Raw genomic sequence first — 21,001 nt, forward strand, 5'->3', positions numbered from 1 at the left:
TGCCTCAGGTAGCCCTTCGGTCGGCCGGATTCCAAAGTCTGGGTCTGGCCTCGGCTGATGTCGCACTTTCCGCGACGTCAGAGCGTCTGGGGTATAAAAGCATCAGCCGAAGCCATTTTCCTCAGTTTTTCTTGCCCCAGATGCCAGGTGCCCTCTAGGAAGGCTAAATTTGGATAAATGCTGAAAGTTCCAAACATTTGCAAATTATATACATGTATAAACAAACAAATACACCATAATAGATTCCCCCAGCTAGCTAAAAGAGGGGTAAGTACCCTAGGAATACCACAGAGGGGAAGGAGGGAGGGTAATCCTGACTACAGATGCATACCTATCGGACATCTACATTTATGGTAGGTACAAAACTGTACTATGTCCTTCAAGGATGCATCTGCAGTCATAACATATGGGTAGAATACCACAGCCAATCTGGGGGAGGAGGTACTAAGAAAAGGATGGTGTAGTTAAGATCCCCTGCAGGACTGCAGTTGCAAACCCTGCTCTGGATCTAGAGTATAAAGGAAGATTGTAATGCTTGGCAAATGTATGCACGGAGCTCCAAGTAGCAGCTTCTAAAATGTCCTTGGTAGCCACCCCCCGTAGGAAGGCTGTAGTGGTGGCCCTGGCCCTTGTGGAGTGAGGCCTGATATTTTCAGGAACTGTCTTTCCATGAAAGGAGTAGCAAAAGCGAATGCAATTTCCTATCCATTTTGAAATTGTCTGTTTGGAAATTGCTCTTCCTTGCACCCCAGTTGCATATGCTACAAAAAATTGGTCAGTTTTTCTGCTTGTTTTTGTTCTGTCCAAGTAGTAGCGTAGTTGTCTGTGTATATCCAGGGTGTGCAAAAGTTTTTCCCCTCTATTCTGTGGATTAGGGAAGAACGTAGGCAAATGAATAGCTTGGTTCAAGGATACCCTGGATACCACCTTTGGCATAAAAGTAGGATTGGTTCTTAGTGACACCCTGTCCTGGTGGAAAATAAGAAAAGGTTGCACTGCCATTAATGCTTGTAACTCAGATACTCTTCTTGCTGAAGTGATTGCCAGAAGGAATGCAGTTTTCCAAGATAGAAATTGTAGATCCGCTGATGCTGCTGGTTCAAAAGGAGGTAGTGTCAGCTTCTCCAGCACAAAGTTGAGATCCCAGGCAGGTAGAGGGGGTCTTCTTGGAGGTTTAATATTTTTGATCCCTCTCAGAAATTGTCTGAGGAGAGGGTGTGAGAAGATAGGTGGATCCACATTGTATTCTGCTGAAATTGCTGAAGCATGAATCTTAATGGAAGAATAGGACAGGCCATTGTGGAACAATTCTGCTAAGTATTCTAGGATATGTGTTAAGTTTGCCACTGTGACATCTGTGCCCTTTGATGTGCTCCAAATGAGAAATCTCTTCCATTTAGCTGAGTATGTCTTCCTTGTGGAAGGCCTGCGAGCCTCCAGGATGATGTTCTTCACCCTCTGAGATAAAACAGTGTGATTGGGATTTAAGGAATTTTCCAGGCAGTTAGTTGCAATGTTTTCAGGTTGGGATGCAGGGTCTTGAAATTGTTCTGCGTCAGAAGAAGAGGCCATAGGGGGAGAGGCCATGGTTCTGCCTGAGACATGCTTCTCAATAATGGATACCAGTGTTGTCTTGGCTAGTCCGGAGCTATTAGTATCACTTTTGGCTGTTCCTCCCTGATCTTTAGTAGAACCCTGTACATCAATGGGAGAGGTGGGAAGGCATATACTGTTAGGGCTTTCCAGCTGAAAGAGAGAGAGTCCACCCTCCAAGCTTGTGGGTGGTATGTCCTTGAGCAGAAAGTCTTCAGTTGATTGTTGAGTGGGGAGGCGAACAAATCTATCTCCGGCATTCCCCATGTCTTTGTTATGAGTTGGAAGATGTCTGGGTGCAGCATCCATTCGTGTGCATCCATGGTAGTTCTGCTTAAGCTGTCCGCCAGTGCATTTTCTTTCCCTAGCATGAATTGGGCCTGTAGTTGGATATTGAGATTCAGGCATAGTTCCCACAGATTCATAGCCATCCGGCATAGAGGGCAAGAATGTGTGCCTCCCTGCTTGTTTATGTACCACATGACCGTAGTGTTGTCTGTCCTTATTAGCAGGTGTCCTTGTTGGAGGAAGGGTTTGAATGCCTCGATTGCATGCCTCACTGCCAGCATTTCCTTTTGGTTTATGTGCATGCTTAGCTGTCCTTGAGGCCATAGGCCTTGGATACATTTGTCCTCCATGCTCCCCATCCTCGGTCTGAGGCGTCCGTGGTGATGGTCTGCCTTGGTTTTGGTTTGTTGAAAGGCAACCCTCTGTTGGACTGGCAGGCCTGAGCCCACCACAGGAATTCCTTTTGAAGGCATGGAATGATTGGTATCATGGTTTCTAAGCTGTGACTGTGCTGAGACCATACACTCTGGAGGTACCATTGCAATTGCCTCATATGCAGCCTGGCATGTGGTATTAGAATTATGCAGGATGCCATGTAACCCAGGGCCTGCAGGATTTTCCTTGCAGTAAGCTGAGTTTGTCTTGTCAGAGTCATGAAGTAATCTGGAAGTTATTTTTGTTTTTCTTCTGTGAGAAAGGCCATTTGGGTGGTTGTGTCCAGATCTGCACCCAAAAAGGTTATCCTTTGGGATGGTACTAGTCTTGACTTTTGGATGTTGACTGTGTATCCCAAGGTCTGTAGCAGGTGTATGGCATAGGCCAAGTCCTTTATCAAATTTTCCTTGATGTCCGCTTGTATTAGGCAGTCGTCCAGGTATGGGTAAATTTGAATTCCCTGAAGTCTGCAATGTGCAATTACTGATGCCAGGCATTTCGTGAATACTCTGGGCGCAGTAGATAAGCCAAAGGGCAATGCTGAGAATTGATAATGCTCTGATCCTGCAAGAAATCTGAGGTGTCTTCTGCAGTTTGATCGAAAAGGGACGTGCAGGTATGCCTCCTTGAGATCTAGAGTCACCAGCCAAGACTCCTTGCCCAACATGGGAAGAAGTTGCTGTAGGGTCAGCATTTTGAATTTTGGCACAATAAGATAAGTGTTCAGTGCGGACAGGTCGAGAATAGGCCTCCACTGATTTTCCTTTCTTGGTACAAGGAATATTCTGGAGTAAAATCCTTGGCCTTGTTCTGAACTTGGTACCTTTTCTATAGCTTTCACCTGAAGTAAATTGCTGATTTGTTTGAAAGCCTCTACCTTCTGATTTGGTGGAAGGTTTGGCATTCCGCCTCTTTTTGGCAAAGTGTGGAAGTGGAACCTGTATCCTTTGTCTATTATTTGCAGTGTCCATGTATCCTTTGTGATATAATGCCAGTTTTTTGAGAATAAAGCCAGTTTTCCGCCCAAGGGTGCTTCCAGTTGATCCCTGGTAGGCGGAATCAGAGTTAAGTCATTGACCCTGTCCTGGTGTAGTAGTAGTTGTTGTTGCTGTAGCACTACTCCTTTGGTTGGCAGGCTGCCACTGACGGCCTCTGTAGGAGCCCTTCGATTGACCTCTGCCCCTAGGGTGCCTGTTCCTGCCTCTCTGGGCTCTGTCCGAGTCTGGAAAGGACCAATTCTTAGCAGGCCAGTTTCTGCTGAATCTCGGTGGTTGAACTTGCAGGAAATCTTTAACTGTTTGCACAGATTTTGCCTTTTCTTCAACCTTTTTTAAGATCTCCTGAGCAGAGGAGCCAAATAAATTTTGTTTCTCCATTGGAGCATCCAGGAGTTTAGCTTTGACATGGTCTGGCAAAGATTGCTCCTTCAGCCAGGCATGCCTACGAATAACTGCCCCAGTCATAGCTGATCTAAATGAAGCCTCCAGTGCATCATAGCCACATTTTAAGAAATGATTACTAACCTGTTGTGTGTTGTGTACCAAATCCTGAAGGGATTTACGGTCTAGGGGTTCAGGAGAAGAAAGTTTCTTATTCAGTTCATCTAACAAATACTCTTGGTACTGTATCATATGAAATTGACAGTTTAATGCCCTGACAGAAAGAGTTGCAGAAGTATACACCTTCTTTCCCCATCTCTCTAAAGCTCTAGACTCTCTGTCAGAGGGTAGAGGATTTTTAGCAGTAGCGGCCGCAACCCCTTTAGGACCCTGAGAAATAGTTTCTGGGTCTGCAGAATGGGCTTTATACAAATGGAAATGAGAATCCGGGACCCTGTAGTATCTGTCAGGTTTGGCAGGGGCCGGAGGGAGAGTATCAGGGGCTGTACTAACATCATTGTACACATCATCAATTACATTCATAACAGGAGATATAGCTAAGGGCCTATGCTGAGGCAAATGCAAAAAGGTCCTTAATCTTTTTCTAGAATCAGAGAAATCCTGACCTTGCCATTGAAAATGCTCTCTCATGGAGTGTAGAGTCTCACCAAAGGAAAACTCTTCAGGAGGGGAGGCCGAAGGGATAGATTTCTCTGCATCTGAATCCTCATAAGGCGAGTAAGCCCCTTCCTGGTGGTATGACAACTCAGATCCATCCGTGGAATCATCTGAGGAGTGAGGTTCAGGGGGGTCAGTCCTGGGCCTTTTGTCTGGAGGAGGTTGAGAGGCCCTGTCTGGATGAGGTTGTGAACCCCTAATTAAGGAAATAAGGTCCTCAGCAAGGCTGAGGATCTGTGAACTAGAGGAAGGCCTCTGGGAGGTAGATTTGGCAGGCAAGGCTTTAGAAAGTTTGGCAGCTTTAGCCCTAGAAAAGGCCTTAATGGACATGGAAGCAGGGGGCCTAGCTGCCTCACGTGCAGGGGTAGAAATGTCCAAAGTTATGGTGTCGGACAATTCCTGAACACTTGCTTCGGTAGGTAGTTTGGAAGCCGACTCAGCCGGGGCCTCTCGGGCCTCGGTGGTCGGAAGAATGGTTTTGGAAGAAGGAATCGCCGAGGACTCGGTTTCGGCCGAAACCGAGACACTCGCGGTAGGCCTAGCCTTGGTTTCAGCCGAAACCGCGGGCCGCGAGTGTTGGTCCTTTTCCTTGGTTTTTTGACCATATGCGAAGTCGGAGTCTCCGACGGTATTTTATAAGCAAAAGCGGCTCCAAAAAAATTCCTCTGCAAACTCCGACCGACGTCTAAGAGTTCGTCGGTTGAAGGAGGCACAGGATAAACAGGCCGATACGTCGTGGTCTGGGCCTAAGCAAGGAAGGCAGTAAAAATGGAAATCCTTATGAGGTATTTGTTTCCCACAAGTTAAACAATTATTTACTTTGTCTGACATCGGCTGAGGCAAGAAAGAGTCCCCAACGGGGTACTTAGCTTTTTTCGAAGTCTTCGGTAGCTGAAATCACTGGATCTGACCGACCGGCACTTGCGAACAGCTTCTGCTTCGGGCACCGCGCGGCAAGAAAGACTGAGGAAAATGGCGTCGGCTGATGCTTTTATACCCCAGATGCTCTGACGTCGGGGAAAGTGCGACATCAGCCGAGGCCAGACCCAGACTTTGGAATCCGGCCGACCGAAGGGCTGCCTGAGGCAGGACAACCCATATGTTATGACTGCAGATGCATCCTTGAAGGACATCAGTCTTTAAGGTAACGGGGGAGTCATTGTAAAAGTAAAGAAAGTAGTATGTACACCGACGGGTTAGAACAATGTTTAAGGTAACGGGGGAGTCATTGTAAAAGTAAAGAAAGTAGTATGTACACCGACGGGTTAGAACAGTGTTTAAGGTAACGGGGGAGTCATTGTAAAAGTAAAGAAAGTAGTATGTACACTGACGGGTTAGAACAGTGTTTAAGGTAACGGGAGAGTCATTGTAAAAGTAAAGAAAGTAGTATGTACACAGACGGGTTAGAACAGTGTTTAAGGTAACGGGGGAGTCATTGTAAAAGTAAAGAAAGTAGTATGTACACCGACGGGTTAGAACAGTGTTTAAGGTAACGGGGGAGTCACTGCAAAAGTAAAGAAAGTAGTATGTACACCGACAGGTTAGAACAGTGTTTAAGGTAACGGGGGAGTCACTGCAAAAGTAAAGAAAGTAGTATGTACACCGACGGGTTACAACAGTGTTTAAGGTAATGGGGGGAGTCATTGTAAAAGTAAAGAAAGTAGTATGTACACCGACGGGTTAGAACAGTGCTTAAGGTAACGGGGGAGTCATTGTAAAAGTAAAGAAAGTAGTATGTACACTGACGGGTTATAACAGTGTTGAAGGTAACGGGGGAGTCATTGTAAAAGTAAAGAAAGTAGTATGTACACCGACGGGTTAGAACAGTGTTTAAGGTAACGGGGGAGACATTGCAAAAGTAAAGAAAGTAGTATGTACACCGACGGGTTAGAACAGTGTTTAAGGTAACGGGGGAGTCATTGCAAAAGTAAAGAAAGTAGTATGTACACCGACGGGTTAGAGCAGTGTTTAAGGTAACAGGGGGAGTCATTGCAAAAGTAAAAAAAGTAGTATGTACACCGACGGGTTAGAACAGTGTTTAAGGTAACGGGGGGAGTCATTGTAAAAGTAAAGGTAGTAGTAGGTACACCGACGGGTTAGAACAGTGTTTAAGGTAACGGGGGAGTCATTGTAAAAGTAAAGAAAGTAGTATGTACACCGATGGGTTAGAACAGTGTTTAAGGTAACGGGGGGAGTCATTAAAAAAGTAAAAAAAGTAGTATGTACACCGACGGGTTAGAACAGTGTTTAAGGTAATGGGGGGAGTCATTGTAAAAGTAAAGGTAGTAATAGGTACACCGACGGGTTAGAACAGTGTTTAAGGTAACGGGGGAGTCATTGTAAAAGTAAAGAAAGTAGTATGTACACCGACGGGTTAGAACAGTGTTTAAGGTAATGGGGGAGTCACTGCAAAAGTAAAGAAAGTAGTATGTACACCGACGGGTTAGAACAGTGTTTAAGGTAACGGGAGAGTCATTGTAAAAGTAAAGAAAGTAGTATGTACACCAACGGGTTAGAACAGTGTTTAAGGTAACGGGGGAATCACTGCAAAAGTAAAGAAAGTAGTATGTACACCGACAGGTTAGAACAGTGTTTAAGGTAACGGGGGAGTCACTGCAAAAGTAAAGAAAGTAGTATGTACACCGACGGGTTAGAACAGTGTTTAAGGTAATGGGGGAGTCATTGTAAAAGTAAAGAAAGTAGTATGTACACCGACGGGTTAGAACAGTGTTTAAGGTAACGGGGGGAGTCATTGTAAAAGTAAAGAAAGTAGTATGTACACCGACGGGTTAGAACAGTGTTTAAGGTAACGGGGGGAGTCATTGTAAAAGTAAAGAAAGTAGTATGTACACCGACGGGTTAGAACAGTGCTTAAGGTAACGGGGGAGTCATTGTAAAAGTAAAGAAAGTAGTATGTACACTGACGGGTTATAACAGTGTTGAAGGTAACGGGGGAGTCATTGTAAAAGTAAAGAAAGTAGTATGTACACCGACGGGTTAGAACAGTGTTTAAGGTAACGGGGGAGACATTGCAAAAGTAAAGAAAGTAGTATGTACACCAACGGGTTAGAACAGTGTTTAAGGTAACGGGGGAGTCATTGCAAAAGTAAAGAAAGTAGTATGTACACCGACGGGTTAGAGCAGTGTTTAAGGTAACGGGGGGAGTAATTGCAAAAGTAAAAAAAGTAGTATGTACACCGACGGGTTAGAACAGTGTTTAAGGTAACGGGGGGAGTCATTGTAAAAGTAAAGGTAGTAGTAGGTACACCGACGGGTTAGAACAGTGTTTAAGGTAACGGGGGAGTCATTGTAAAAGTAAAGAAAGTAGTATGTACACCGACGGGTTAGAACAGTGTTTAAGGTAACGGGGGAGTCATTGTAAAAGTAAAGAAAGTAGTATGTACACCAACGGGTTAGAACAGAGTTTAAGGTAACGGGGGGAGTCATTGTAAAAGTAAAGAAAGTAGTATGTACACAGACAGGTTAGAACAGTGTTTAAGGTAACGGGGGGAGTCATTGTAAAAGTAAAGAAAGTAGTATGTACACCGACGGGTTAGAACAGTGTTTAAGGTAACAGGGGAGTCATTGTAAAAGTAAAGAAAGTAGTATGTACACAGACGGGTTAGAACAGTGTTTAAGGTAACGGGGGAGTCATTGTAAAAGTAAAGAAAGTAGTATGTACACCGACGGGTTAGAACAGTGTTTAAGGTAACGGGGGAGTCATTGTAAAAGTAAAGAAAGTAGTATGTACACCGACGGGTTAGAACAGGGTTTAAGGTAACGGGGGGAGTCATTGTAAAAGTAAAGAAAGTAGTATGTACACCGACGGGTTAGAACAGTGTTTAAGGTAACGGGGGGAGTCAAGTAACGGCATACTGGAATGGCCGTGGGGGACTGGACCATGGTCCATTACTCTGCCTAAGGCCCATTTGTCCAAGATCCAGGTCTGACTATACTACAGTGCTACATGGTGTGTGATGTGGGTGATGAGGGAATGTGATGCTACACTACTGGTGATGTGCTGCACCGTGTGTGTAACAGCGGTAGTTAGGGAATATAATACTACAATACTAGTGTTGTGCTGGTGTGTGTGTGTGTGTGTGTGTGTGTGTGTGTGTGTGTGTGTGTGTGTGTGGTTTTGTGTGTGTGTGTGTGACAGAGAGAGACACAGGGAGATAGTGGCAGTTAGGTAATGTGATAACATTTTTAAGTGCAGGAGTATTGTCTGGATTATAGAGGATTTTATAGGCCATAATCAGTTGGTTATACTGGATTAGGCTGGGTTGTTCAAGCCACACAAGCCGATTTAGACTGATGCAATGATGTGTCCTAAAAGGCAGCCCAGTGCCAAACCTGGCAATGTGGTTGCAGCAAATTGAGAGTTTGTTGAGGACACTCTTGTTTAAATTCGAGAGTAGAGGGGATGCATACAGAAGGGTTGAAAGAAGGTGAGAGCGAGCTATGGCAATTTTAGCTGGAGGGGTTAGGAAGGCTTTTATTCTGTAAAGTGACCCTAGTTTTTTATTGATGGTTTTTGATAGTTTGGTTAACATGTAGTTCAAATTTTAGATTATTGTCTATGATGACACCTAATAGTTTTGTAGAGGGGTCAGGGGAGATTATTGTGCCATCATTTGATTTTATGGTAAAGGTGAAACTGGTAGACTTACGTGTTAGTGAAAATAACAGCACTTTAGGTTTTTTTTGAGATTTAGGATCAGAAGATGTTCAGAAAGCCAGTTTTCTATTGTATTATAGGTGGTCTGGGTAGCTGACCATAACTCTACTGGAGATGTGGCTGAGCAAATCAGAGTAGAGTCATCAGCATATTGGACACAGCTGACTTTTGGGATGATGGTATAAAGGTCGTTAATGAAGATGGAGAACAGCAAGGGCCCTAGTATAGAGCCTTGTGGCACTCCAAGGGTGTTAGGTAGAAGGCTAGAGAGTTTGTTCTGCCAGAGGACAGCCTGCTGTCGACCACTCAGGTAGGATTTAAACCACTGGAGGGCTCCAGTATCTAGACAGAATGTTTGCAGGGTGTGGATTAAAAGTTGGTGATCAACCATATCCATTTTATGCTTTTTAGCCATTTTTTTACCATTTTTATGCTATTTAGGAAGCAATCAGGAATATTATCAGGGCCCAATGAAGCAGTGTTTTTGGCCATAGTGAGCACCTCCACAACCTGCTCCCTGTTGATAGTTGAGAGGATTTGCTAGAAGGGATTTCAGAGGCAGTAGTGAGGTGCGAAATTAGAGCTAAATTTATCAGGTAGTATATTTGCTAGGTCACCCTGGTCAGTGAAGGTTGTACCATTTACCACCAGTTCTGCACACTGCTGAGCATTTACTTTGATATTCCTGAAACAGCTAAAGAAGACCTTGTGATTGTCCTTAGCCTGGGAGGCTATCCTGATCTCGTAATTTGCCTTGCTGGACTTTATTAGACCTCTTAGTTTCTTGTTTAGTTGAATCAGAAAACTGCTGTCTCTAAGAGAGTCGCTATTTCTGATTTCGGCCATAACTTTTTTTCGTTTGTCATATAGCCTATTAAGGTAAGGATTCTACCACTGTAGCCTGTTTTTGGTGTTAGATCTAGGATTACTTCTGGTAGGGGAAGGCAGCCTCAATGCAGTCACTGACATATTTGTACAGCATTTCTGTAAATAATTTTGCATAGGTAGCTATGTTCTTGGGGTTTGGGGGAACTGTGTACTTTGACAAACTCTCACTTAATAGGATGTAGTTTGCTTTATTATAATTCCTAACTGTTACAAATTTAGTTGGGTTTTCTGGGACAAATTTTATTTCAAGGGCAACAGCTCTGTGGTCCAACTTCACCAATGAGGACATGACACAGGGAGGGGTGCACACTCTCCCATGCTGGCGAGTATTAGATCCTGTATGTTTATTCATCTGGTTGGAGAGTGTAGTCTCTGGTCAAGGATGTTTCTGTTGATGAAGTCCAGGAAATGCTGTGCATGGAAGTTAGAGGTAGTGTACATTTTCCAGTCTTTAGATCAGTAATTAAAGTGTCCCATGAATAAGGTACTTGGTTGGATGGTGAGCGCCTCTAGTAGGTGTAGGTAAGACTTGTGAGCTTCATGGGTCATAGAGGGCACCCTGTAGCTGGCTGTTTATATGGTAGGGAACCTTGTCTATGGAGACTTGGATCCAGGGCATCATCTTGTTTAACCAACCTGGACTTGTATTTGCTGCTAACATACATTGAGACACCTTCACCTTTAGCCCCAATCTGTGCTGCTGTTGGTCCGAATGTGTTTAAACCACTGTAGCTTTCCACTACCAGAGTACTTTCTGCAGCTTTAAACAAAGTTGCGGTAACAGTACGGATGTCTACATTCGCCGGACTGAGGAGAGCTTGAAAGGTTGGGAGTTTCTTGTTTAGCCATCTACTACTGAGCAGTAACACCTTAAGGCTGCTTTGAGGTTATTGTTTTTGTTTTTTTGCTATGTTGGTAGTTTTGCCATTCTGACATTGCCTAGAAAAGGCTGTAAGGAGATGGATAGAGTTTTAGCCAATATCCGAAAGAAGGGGACAGGTACAGACAATCCTTGGCAAGCAAAGTGGTCTGTTAATCATTTCCTTCCATGCTGACAGACACTGGGACTCCCCTGCAGTGACACCAGAAACTAAGCCAATTATTAAACTCAATTTTCTGTTCATACTGCGGTATCTTCCTTGGTGAAGGTAGAATGCTGCTCAATGCATGGCAAGTAACTGTCGTGACATGTATTCAGAGAGATCCATAATGTCTATTTCACATAGTCCAATGAGATATGCCTCAGGTCATTTACACCCACATGAAGTATGACAGACTCAAACTAGTACCTGTGGTGCAATAACCAGAGTACATGCATGATACTACGGATCCTGACGCTAGCTAACAGTCATCTTCTCCTTATTAATCCTGGTGAGAGAAGTATGAGTTTGTCGTACAGTAGAATCTCCTATGACAAAAGTACTAGTAAAGTCAAGGTCAAAGAAAACTTTATTGTCATTCAAAAAGTACAGTTTTGTACCTACCATAAATGTAGATGTTCGAGTGTATACACTGCTGCAGTCATTACACTTGGGTTATCCTGCCGTCAGGCGGTTCCCCAGTTGGCCTGAGTTCCAAAGTCTTGGTCCGGTGTCAGTTGCTCTCGCCTCCTCCCTGACGTCAGTGCAACAGGGGTATATAAGATGCAGTCGACGCCATTTTCTTCAGTTTTTCTTGCCCCAGATGTCAGGTGCCTCTAAATAGGTAGGCAATTCCAATTGCTAATAAAACCTACATAAGAAAAGCAAAAAACAACTTAAAGCTACCAGCAAATACTCCCCATAGGTAGTAAGGGTAGAAGACATAGGTATGTACCAACCAGTAAGAGGGGAAGGAGGGAGGGTAACCTGGACTGCAGAAGTGTATACACTCGAACATCTACATTTATGGTAGGTACAAAACTGTACTATGTTCATCGTGTTACACTGCTGCAGTCATTACACTTGGGTAGGATCCCAAAGCTGAGGTAGGGTGGCTGGTTCTATAAGGCATTAGGGGTGGCTATAAGGCCCTGTAGCACTGCAGTGGCGAAGCCAGCTCTGGATTTAGAGTATAGAGGCAGATGGTAATGCTTGGTGAAGGTATGTACAGAACTCCAAGTTGCTGCTTCCAAAATATCCTTGGTAGGTACTCCCCTGAGGTAGGCAGTTGAAGTGGCTGTTGCCCTGGTGGGGTGAGATCTAATGCTGCTAGGTACAGGTTTTGCATGGTATGTGTAGCAGAAACGTATACAATTGTCCTATCCATTTTGAAATAGTCTGTTTTGAAATGGCTTTTCCCTGGGCTCCTGCAGCATATGCTACCAATAATTGCTCAGATTTTCTGAAAGCTTTGGTTTTGTCCAAGTAGAAGCGTAACTGCCTGTGAATGTCCAAAGAGTGCAGTAGTCTCTCCCCTTTATTCTGTGGTTTAGGATAAAATGTTGGCAGATGAATAGCTTGGTTTAGAGCCACACTGGATACCACCTTTGGCATAAATGTAGGGTTAGTTCTTAAAGACACCCTGTCCTGGTGGAAAATGAGGAAAGGTTCCACTGCCATTAGTGCCTGTAATTCTGAAACTCTTCATGCTGATGTTATTGCCAGGAGCAGAGCAGTTTTCCAAGAGTTATATTTTAATTCTGCTGTTAGCTGGCTCAAAAAAGAGGTAAAATTAGTTTTTCCAAAACAAAGTTGAGGTCCCAAGTTGGAGTAGGTGCTCTACGGGGCCGTCTTATGTTTTTAGCCCCTCTGAGGTACTGTTTTAACAGAGGATTAGAGAAAATTGGTGGGTCCATGTTGTAATGAGCAGAGATGGCAGAGGCGTGGATCTTGATGGATGAGAAGGAGAGGCCTTTGTCCAGCATCGCAGTCAAGTATTGCAGTATCTGAGGAATGTTTGGGACAAGAGGGTCAAGGCTGTGAGCTTGGTTCCAGGCACAGAATCTCTTCCATTTATCTGAATAGGCTTTCCTGGTACTTGGCCTTCTGGCCTCCAGAATGACATCCATAACAGCTTTGGAGAGAGGCATTGTTTGCTTGACTAAGGAATCTTCCATGCAGCTAGGTTTAAGGTCTTTAGCTGGTTGTGTAGTATTTGATTGTTGTGCTGAGCCAGCAGATGTGGGATTTGAGGCAAAATCCAGGGTGGTTCTTGTGCTAAGCTCCTTAAGATTGGGTACCAGCGCTGGCGTGGCCAGTCTGGTGCTATCAGGATCATCTTTGGCACTTCTTGCCTGGCTTTTATGAGTACCTAGTACCTTTGGCAGGAGAGGTAATGCTGGGAAAGCGTATACTTGTAGGTTCTCCCAGCTGAATGAGAGGGCATCCACTTTCCATGCTTGTGGATGGTAACTCCTTGTGCAGAATTTTTGTAGCTGGCAGTTTATTGGGGATGCAAACAGATCTATGTCCGGGCTCCACCATTTCTGTGTTATCATTCTGAATATTTGTGGATTCAATTCCCATTCGTGGGGATCCATGATGTTTCTGCTTAAGTCTGCCAGTGTGTTTTTCTCTCCTGGCAGGAACTGTGCTTGCAGATGAACTTGAAGGTTTATAGCTGTGTTCCACAAGGTCATGGCTTGCCTGCACAGGGGGCAGGAGTGAGTGCCCCCTTGCTTGTTTATGTACCACATAACTGTGGTGTTGTCTGTCTTTATCAGTAGGTGTCCAGGATGCAGCAGGTCCTTGAAAGCTATAAGGGCCTTTTGTACAGCTAGCATCTCTTTTTGATTGATGTGAAGATGCCTTTGTTCTGCGGGCCACGTACCCTGAATACATTTGCCTGCCATGTGTGCTCCCCAGGCATAATACGATGCATCTGTTGTCAGTGTTTGCCTGGCTGTGGGTTGTATAAAAGGCTGTCCCTTGTTGAGGTGACAAGCTTGAGCCCACCATTGAAACTCCTGTTGAAGGCAAGGGATTAGTGGTATAACGGTTTCCAAACTTTATCAGTGTTGAGACCATACATTCTTTAGGTACCATTGTAGTTTCCTCATATGCAGTTTGGCATATGGAATTAGTAGTATGCAGGATGCCATGTAACCCAAGGCCTGCAGAATTTTTCTTGCAGGGAGTTGGGTCTTTGTTGCCATCAATTGAAAGTATTGAGTCAGCTGTCTTTGCTTGTCTGGCGTGAGAAGCCATCTGGGCCGTTGTGTTCAAGCTGGCACCCAGGAATATAATCTCTTGTCAGGGCACTAGTTTTGATTTTGTTTTGTTTACTGTGCACCCCAGGCAACTTAGTAACTTTTTTACAAATGCCAGATGCTTTAGAATAATGTCCTTGCTCTCTGCTTGAATCAGGCAGTCGTCCAGGTACGGATAAATTTGAATTCCTTTCTGTCTGCAAAATGCAATTACTGGTGCCAGGCACTTTGTGAAGACCCTGGGCGCAGTAGATAAGCCAAAGGGCAGTGCAGAGAATTGGTAGTGCATTGAACCAGCTATGAATATGAGGTATCTTCTGCAGTTTTGTCTGATAGGGACATGCAGGTATGCCTCCTCGAGGTCCAAAGTCACGAGCCAAGCTTTCTTGCCCAGCACGGGAAGAAGCTGCTGTAATGTCAACATTTTGAATTTCGGAACATCCAATAAGTGTTTAGAGAAGAAAGATCCAGAATGGGCCTCCAGGCTTTGTCCTTTCTGGGTACCAGAAAGAGTCTTGAGTAAAATCCTTGTCCTTGCTCCTGTGATGGTACCTTTTAAATAGCTCTCATATCCAGGAGTGCTGTAATTTGTTTTTGAGCCTCTGCCCATTGATTTGGTGGCAGATTTGGCATTCCTTTTAACCTTCGCAGAGTGTGAAAGTAGAACCTGTAACCTTGAAATGCAATGTTGAGAACCCATTTGTCTTTGGTGATCATTTGCCAATTGTGGTAGAAGAGTGCCAGTTTTCCTCACAAGGGGGCTGCCAAGAGGGATTTGTTTGGCAGCTGTAGTGGGAAGTCATTGGAGCTGCTTTTTATATGGTTGGGGCCTGTCTTCCCCTTCTTCCTGGCCTGATGCAACCCATTGTCGAGGCCTATAAGGACTTTGTGTTTGACCTCTACCTCTTGGACGTCTGTATCTTCCCCTTTGAGGTCTGTCTGTAATTGGAAAGGACCAATTCTTAGTTGGCCAGTTTCTGCTAAATCGAGGAGGCTGAACCTGTAAGAAATCCTTCACCGTTTGCATAGATTTTGCCTCATCCTCCATTTTCTTTAATACCTCTTCTGCCTTAACTCCAAATAACACATCCTGCTGCAAAGGTGCATCCAATAATTTTGCTTTAACATGATCTGGTAACGTATGTTCTTTTAACCAAGCATGTCTCCTAATGACAGAGCCTGTAACAGTGGCCCTGCAGGAGGCCTCTAGAGAATCAAAACCACATTGCAAAGTATGCTTTCCCACTTGTTCAGCTGCAAGCAATAAATCCTGCATTTCTTTAAAATTAGGAGGATCTGATTCTGGAAGCATTTTCTGTTTTAACTGAGACAGTAAAAATTGCTGATATTTTAGCATGTGAAACTGGCAATTTAAGGCTCTCATTGCTAAAGTTGCAGACGTATATACTTTCTTTCCCCATCTGTCTAATGCTCTGGAATCTCTGTCAGAGGGAACTGGATTCTTGGCTGATGAGAGCTTAACTCCTTTGGGTCCCTGAGAAATAGTTTCAGGGTCAGCTACAGGGCTTTTATACAGAAATTTATGTGAGTCACAGACTCTAATTTCTGTCAGGTTTAACAGGGGCTGGAGGTAAGGAATCAGGATTTAAGCTGCATTCAGTATACACATCATCCACAATATCCACACTGGCGGAATAGCAAGGGGTCTGTGTTGAGGTAATAAAAGGAAGTCTCTGAGCCTTTTCTTGGATTCTGAGTAATCCTGGCCTTCCCAGTGGAAATGGTCTCTCATGGTATGTAGGGTTTTCCCAAAGGAGTAGTCCTCAGGCGGTGAGGCTGATGGAATTGATTCCTCAGCATCAGAATCCTCATAAGGGGGTAAAGAGTATCCTAGGTCTGAGGATGAATCAGAAGAGATGGACACCTGGTCGAATGAGTCATAGTCTGCATCCTGTCTAGGCCTTTTATCAGGCGGGGGATGGGACCCCCTGATCAGAGTGATTAGGTCTTCGGCCATTTTGAGCATTTGTTTCTTAGGCATGGAAGCCTGTCCTGGAGAATGCTGTATTTGTTTCTTTGATTTTAAAGGAGGCTTAGACTTAGCTGAGGGTTTAATGCTTAATTGAGTAGGTCTGAAGACACCCTCTGAAGCTGTGGGTTGCTCAGCTACTCCGAATCCCTCTGAAAGGTTACTCTCGGTAGGTTGAATAACTTGTGCGTCCGAAGGCCCAGCCATCTCCACGTGGGAGTCAGAGGTGGCCTGTGGTTCTACAGAAGCAGTCGTCAGGGGCTGCGAAGACACCTCACTGAAAACTGGAGAACTGGCGACAGGCCTAGAAGAGGCTTCGTCGTCAGTTTTAGGCCTTCGATGCCTATCCTTGTCTTTGTGCTTTTTGTGTATTCCGGTAGTCGGAAGTTCCGACGGCATAGTATAATTGAATTTTCTGCCAAAATAATGTTGGGCAAAATCAAACCGACGTTTAATAGTGTGCTTGTTAAACCTAGCACAAAACCGACAACTAGAGACGTCGTGGTCTGGGCCTAGGCATGGGATACAATAGGAATGGATATCCTTATGAGGTATTTGCTTCCCACAAGAAATACAGTTATTAACTTTTACTGACATCGGTCTGAGGCAAGAAAAAGTTTCCCCAACAGGGTACTTAGCTTTGTAGAAGACTTCGGTTCTGGATTCGGAATGAAAATCTCAGGAGACGGACGACCGGCACTTGCAAACTGCTTTTGCTTCAGGCACCGCGCGGCAAGAAAGACTGAAGAAAATGGCGTCGGCTGCATCTTATATACCCCTGTCGCACTGACGTCAGGGAGAAGGCGACAGCAACCAATGCCGGACCAAGACTTTGGAACTCAGGCCGACTGGGGAACCGCCTGATGGCAGGATAACCCAAGTGTAATGACTGCAGCATTGTAACACGATGAATATCTACACAGCAGTGTAGCCGAACGAAATTACAAAGCTTCATTCTCAATGTGGAAAAAACAGCTGCAAATATAGACAGAGAAAAATTAATAAAATATCACAGTAGAATTTTAAAAGGAGCAATTTGTAAGTAAAGTGTTTGCTTGCCTTATGAGCTTTGTTCTTGGGGGATCATTGGGTGTGGTGTTAGGTGTTGCTTTAGGTGTATGTTTTAGTGAATGCTGAGGGTAGGTGTTGCAGTTTGATTGCTTGGGAGGTCTCTGTAGTTTGGAAAGATTCCTTTTAAGTACCTCAGCATAAGGAGGTCTGTGTGTGGTCAGCAATATGTGTGAAGGAAGTTGTGTGATTTTGACAGCCTTGTTTGTGAGTGAGAAGTTTGCCTCCCAATGTGGCAGCACATAACTAGCACTGTTAAGCACTTTGTGCGCGGCACCGGCAGTTAGCAGAGGATGAGCTAGGTTCTGGCTCCAGGTGCCTGGGTGCGACCAACTCAGGGGACAGTGTCAGGTGATGTGTTTGAATGGGTTAGTACACCTGTCAAAAGAGTAACCCAGGTGTCCTAAGGCGAGCTCAGGGAGGACAGACACCTCCTGTGGAGCAGAAGGGCAAAAGCTGACTTGATTTTCAGTATGAATACAGTCCATGAAAGCGGGGCCTCACGATCCTTCTGGCTTTTTGAGTTTTAAGCAGTAGGTAAGTTACCACAGGGATAACTGTGTTGCAGCAGCCAAGCTTTCATAGTGATGTCTCTTTCTGATCCTTCAATGTCGACTCTCCCTATCATTGTGAAGCAGAATTCACCAAGAATTGGATTGTTCACCCAGTAATAGGGAATGTCAGCTGGGTTTAGACCGTCATGCGACAGGTTAGTTTTACCCTATTGATGATGTGTTGTTGCGACAATAATCCTGCTCAGTACGAGAGAACTGCAGATTCAGACATCTGGTGTATGTTACTGCACTACCACTGTTTTTTGTGTGTGTGTGTGTGTGTGTGTGTGTGTGTGTGTGTGTGTGTGTGTGTATAAGTGAGTGATAGTTAAGGAACATACTACAATACTACTATGCTGCCCTGTGCGTGTGTGTGACAGTAGTAATTAGCTAGAAATGTGACAGTACACAACCAGCATTGTGAAGCACTGCGTGTCTGATACCGGCCGTTAACAGAGAATGAGATACTTCAATAGTAATGTCCTAGAGGACAGTGTGCCACACTAGTATTTAGCAGGGAGTGTGAAACTACACTCCCAGTCCTGTGTAATAGTGTGCGACTATACAGATCAGAAGTAAAAAATGTGACACAGTGTTAGTAGTGTATTAACGGGTATCAGTACTGTGATATGGTACTGCATGTGTGTGACTGTGGGAGTGACGAACGAACAGGACATTATAGTACTGCTGTTACACTGTAGTATAGTCTGTATGAATGTGATAAAACACTACATCTATCTCAGGTAATGGGGGTATAAAATAAGTACAGGCAATGTTGATCTTGTGTTTAGGAGAATGTGAAGACTTTTATCGCCAACATCACATAAATATGACCACCTCCTCGAGGCCAGGTGACTGCTTACAGTTAACACTATTAAATTTTTTCTTGCTACTTTAAAAGATGACAGACGTTTCCTGTCTGACATCATTATTTTGTTTTTAAAGTTTAGCACACAATGGAAGATAATTTATACCAACAGCAGACAATCACTACTTACTTTTTTAACAGGTGTCAGATCTACCTCTTCACCGTCTATATCTCTGAACACAACTTTCCGCTTTGACATTCTGACAGTGATACAAAAACTAGTCTCTCCAGCAGGACGCCTGTTGGGGGGATAAGAAAACCAAACAATCATGTGATGATACAACACAGTGTACCTTATTCTTATTTTAATATTTATTTGTTACTTTTTATTTACTCGAATAACAGCAAAAATGTTTTACTTACATTTCAAGGATGCTGGTAGTACAAAGATAATGCAGGCCATACTGTAATTAATTACACTTTAGAAATATAATGATTAAAAAAACATCAAAACCATTGTTACAGAAACAAATGTACTCCAGAAGACAAGAAACAACATGTACTCATATTTGTAGTATAATGAATAAAAAAGTATATATATTAATACCACTGAAGAGGCTTGGGTGCGGTCACAATTACAGAACAATATGTCAAACTTATTTATGCATGGGATCTCTATACACACACACACACACACACACACACACACACACACACACACACACACACACACACACACACACACACACCTAGACAAAAAGGGTAAAAGTCAGTCAACAATTTGAAAAAAACAAAGGCTGAAGGCATCAGGAGAAGTAACATTTAACTAGAAATAAACCCATGTATAGCACGCAAAACCAGACAACCAGGAGTAACAGAGTGCCATCTCAGAAAAAAAATTTAACCAAAACAACCCAGGAGTGCCACCTGGAAAAAAAAAATGAACCTTCCTTAATGATGATGCATTGTGGGAAATAAGCAAAATCATCTCTGCAAAGTGGGCAGCATTGTCTTCTCACAGCAAGAGTTTCCTGGTTCGATTCTTGGTTGGGATGCCTTCTGTGTGGAATCTGCATGTCCTCTGTGTGTTTGCATGGGTTTGCTATAAGTGCTCTAGTTTCCTCCCACATTCCAAAGACATACAATAGGTGAAATGGACATTCTAAATTGGCCATAGGTTTGAGTGTGCATGTCCGTGTGTAGTATGGAAGGACAACCATGGCAGGACTAGCCACCAGGTGTGAACCCTGGCTCTAGATGACAATCACTGCTGAAGTGACACCCCAACCCCATGTGCAAAAATGGGAAAAGGGTGTTGTGGATGAATGGATCCCTTAACATTATGGAAGTGTTCCAATTCAATAGGTTTTGAATGCACAATAACCCTTAACAAGTCTTTACTGACTGATTCAGATGACCTAACATGTTTTGCTCTCAACAAGAGACATACAGACCTGATACTTTCTAAACTGCTAAGAATACTACAAAGATGAAAAGGTGCTTGGCCAGAAAATGTAAACCCACATTAAATGTAACCGCAAATGAAAGAATCACTACAGAAGATAGATCACAGAAGCAAGAAATCCTGACCAATGCCAGCAGTGAGCTGAACACGTACAATGTGGAGATAAATGAAAGAGTCACTACAGGAGATGGATCACAGTACTAGGAAATCCTGACCAATGCCAGCAGTGAGCTGAACATATACAATGTGGCTGTAAATGAAAGCGTCACTACAGGAGATGGATCACAGTACTAGGAAATCCTGACCAATGCCAGCAGTGAGCTGAACACGTACAATGTGGCTGTAAATGAAAGCGTCACTACAGGAGATGGATCACAGTACTAGGAAATCCTGACCAATGCCAGCAGTGAGCTGAACATGTACAATGTGGCTGTAAATGAAAGGGTCACTACAGGAGATGGATCACAGTACCAGGAAATCCTGACCAATGCCAGCAGTGAGCTGAACATATACAAAGTGGCTGTAAATGAAAGGGTCACTACAGGAGATGGATCACAGTATCAGGAAATCCTGACCAATGCCAGCAGTGAGTTGAACATATACAATGTGGCAGTAAATGAAAGGGTCACTACAGGAGATGGATCACAGTACCAGGAAACCCTGACCAGTGCCAGCAGTGAGCTGAACATATACAATGTGGCAGTAAATGAAAGGGTCACTACAGCAGATGGATCGCAGTACCAGCAGTGAGCTGAACACATACAATGTGGCAGTAAATGAAAGGGTCACTACAGCAGATGGATCGCAGTACCAGCAGTGAGCTGAACACATACAATGTGGCGGTAAATGAAAGGGTCACTACAGGAGATTGATCGCAGTACCTAGAGTAACAACGAAGTGCACTGTGTGGTTGGGAATGGCAATACAGTTAGACAAATGTGATTTTCAAACTCCTTTTCAATTTATTTATTTAACATTTGGTAACCAAGAAAGTCTGACTGGGTCAAAAACCCATTTTCAGCAAAGGCTCAGGGAGAAAAGCTCCACA

General features: G+C 44.0%; 1 protein-coding gene across 1 annotated transcript in view; it reads right to left on the minus strand.

The window, feature by feature from the left end:
* Positions 1 to 21,001, minus strand: part of CD2BP2 (CD2 cytoplasmic tail binding protein 2) — a 1,650,073-nt gene that overhangs the window by 441,432 nt on the left and 1,187,640 nt on the right. The window contains exon 2 of the mRNA XM_044086686.1: positions 18,679 to 18,787. Coding sequence (XP_043942621.1) covers positions 18,679 to 18,747 — 69 coding nt within the window. The 5' untranslated portion in view covers positions 18,748 to 18,787. The remainder of the gene's footprint in view (positions 1 to 18,678; positions 18,788 to 21,001) is intronic.

Source organism: Protopterus annectens, chromosome 10.part0 (genome assembly GCF_019279795.1).
Source record: "Protopterus annectens isolate FY-2018-M chromosome 10.part0, PAN1.0, whole genome shotgun sequence".
NCBI lineage: Eukaryota > Metazoa > Chordata > Ceratodontiformes > Protopteridae > Protopterus > Protopterus annectens.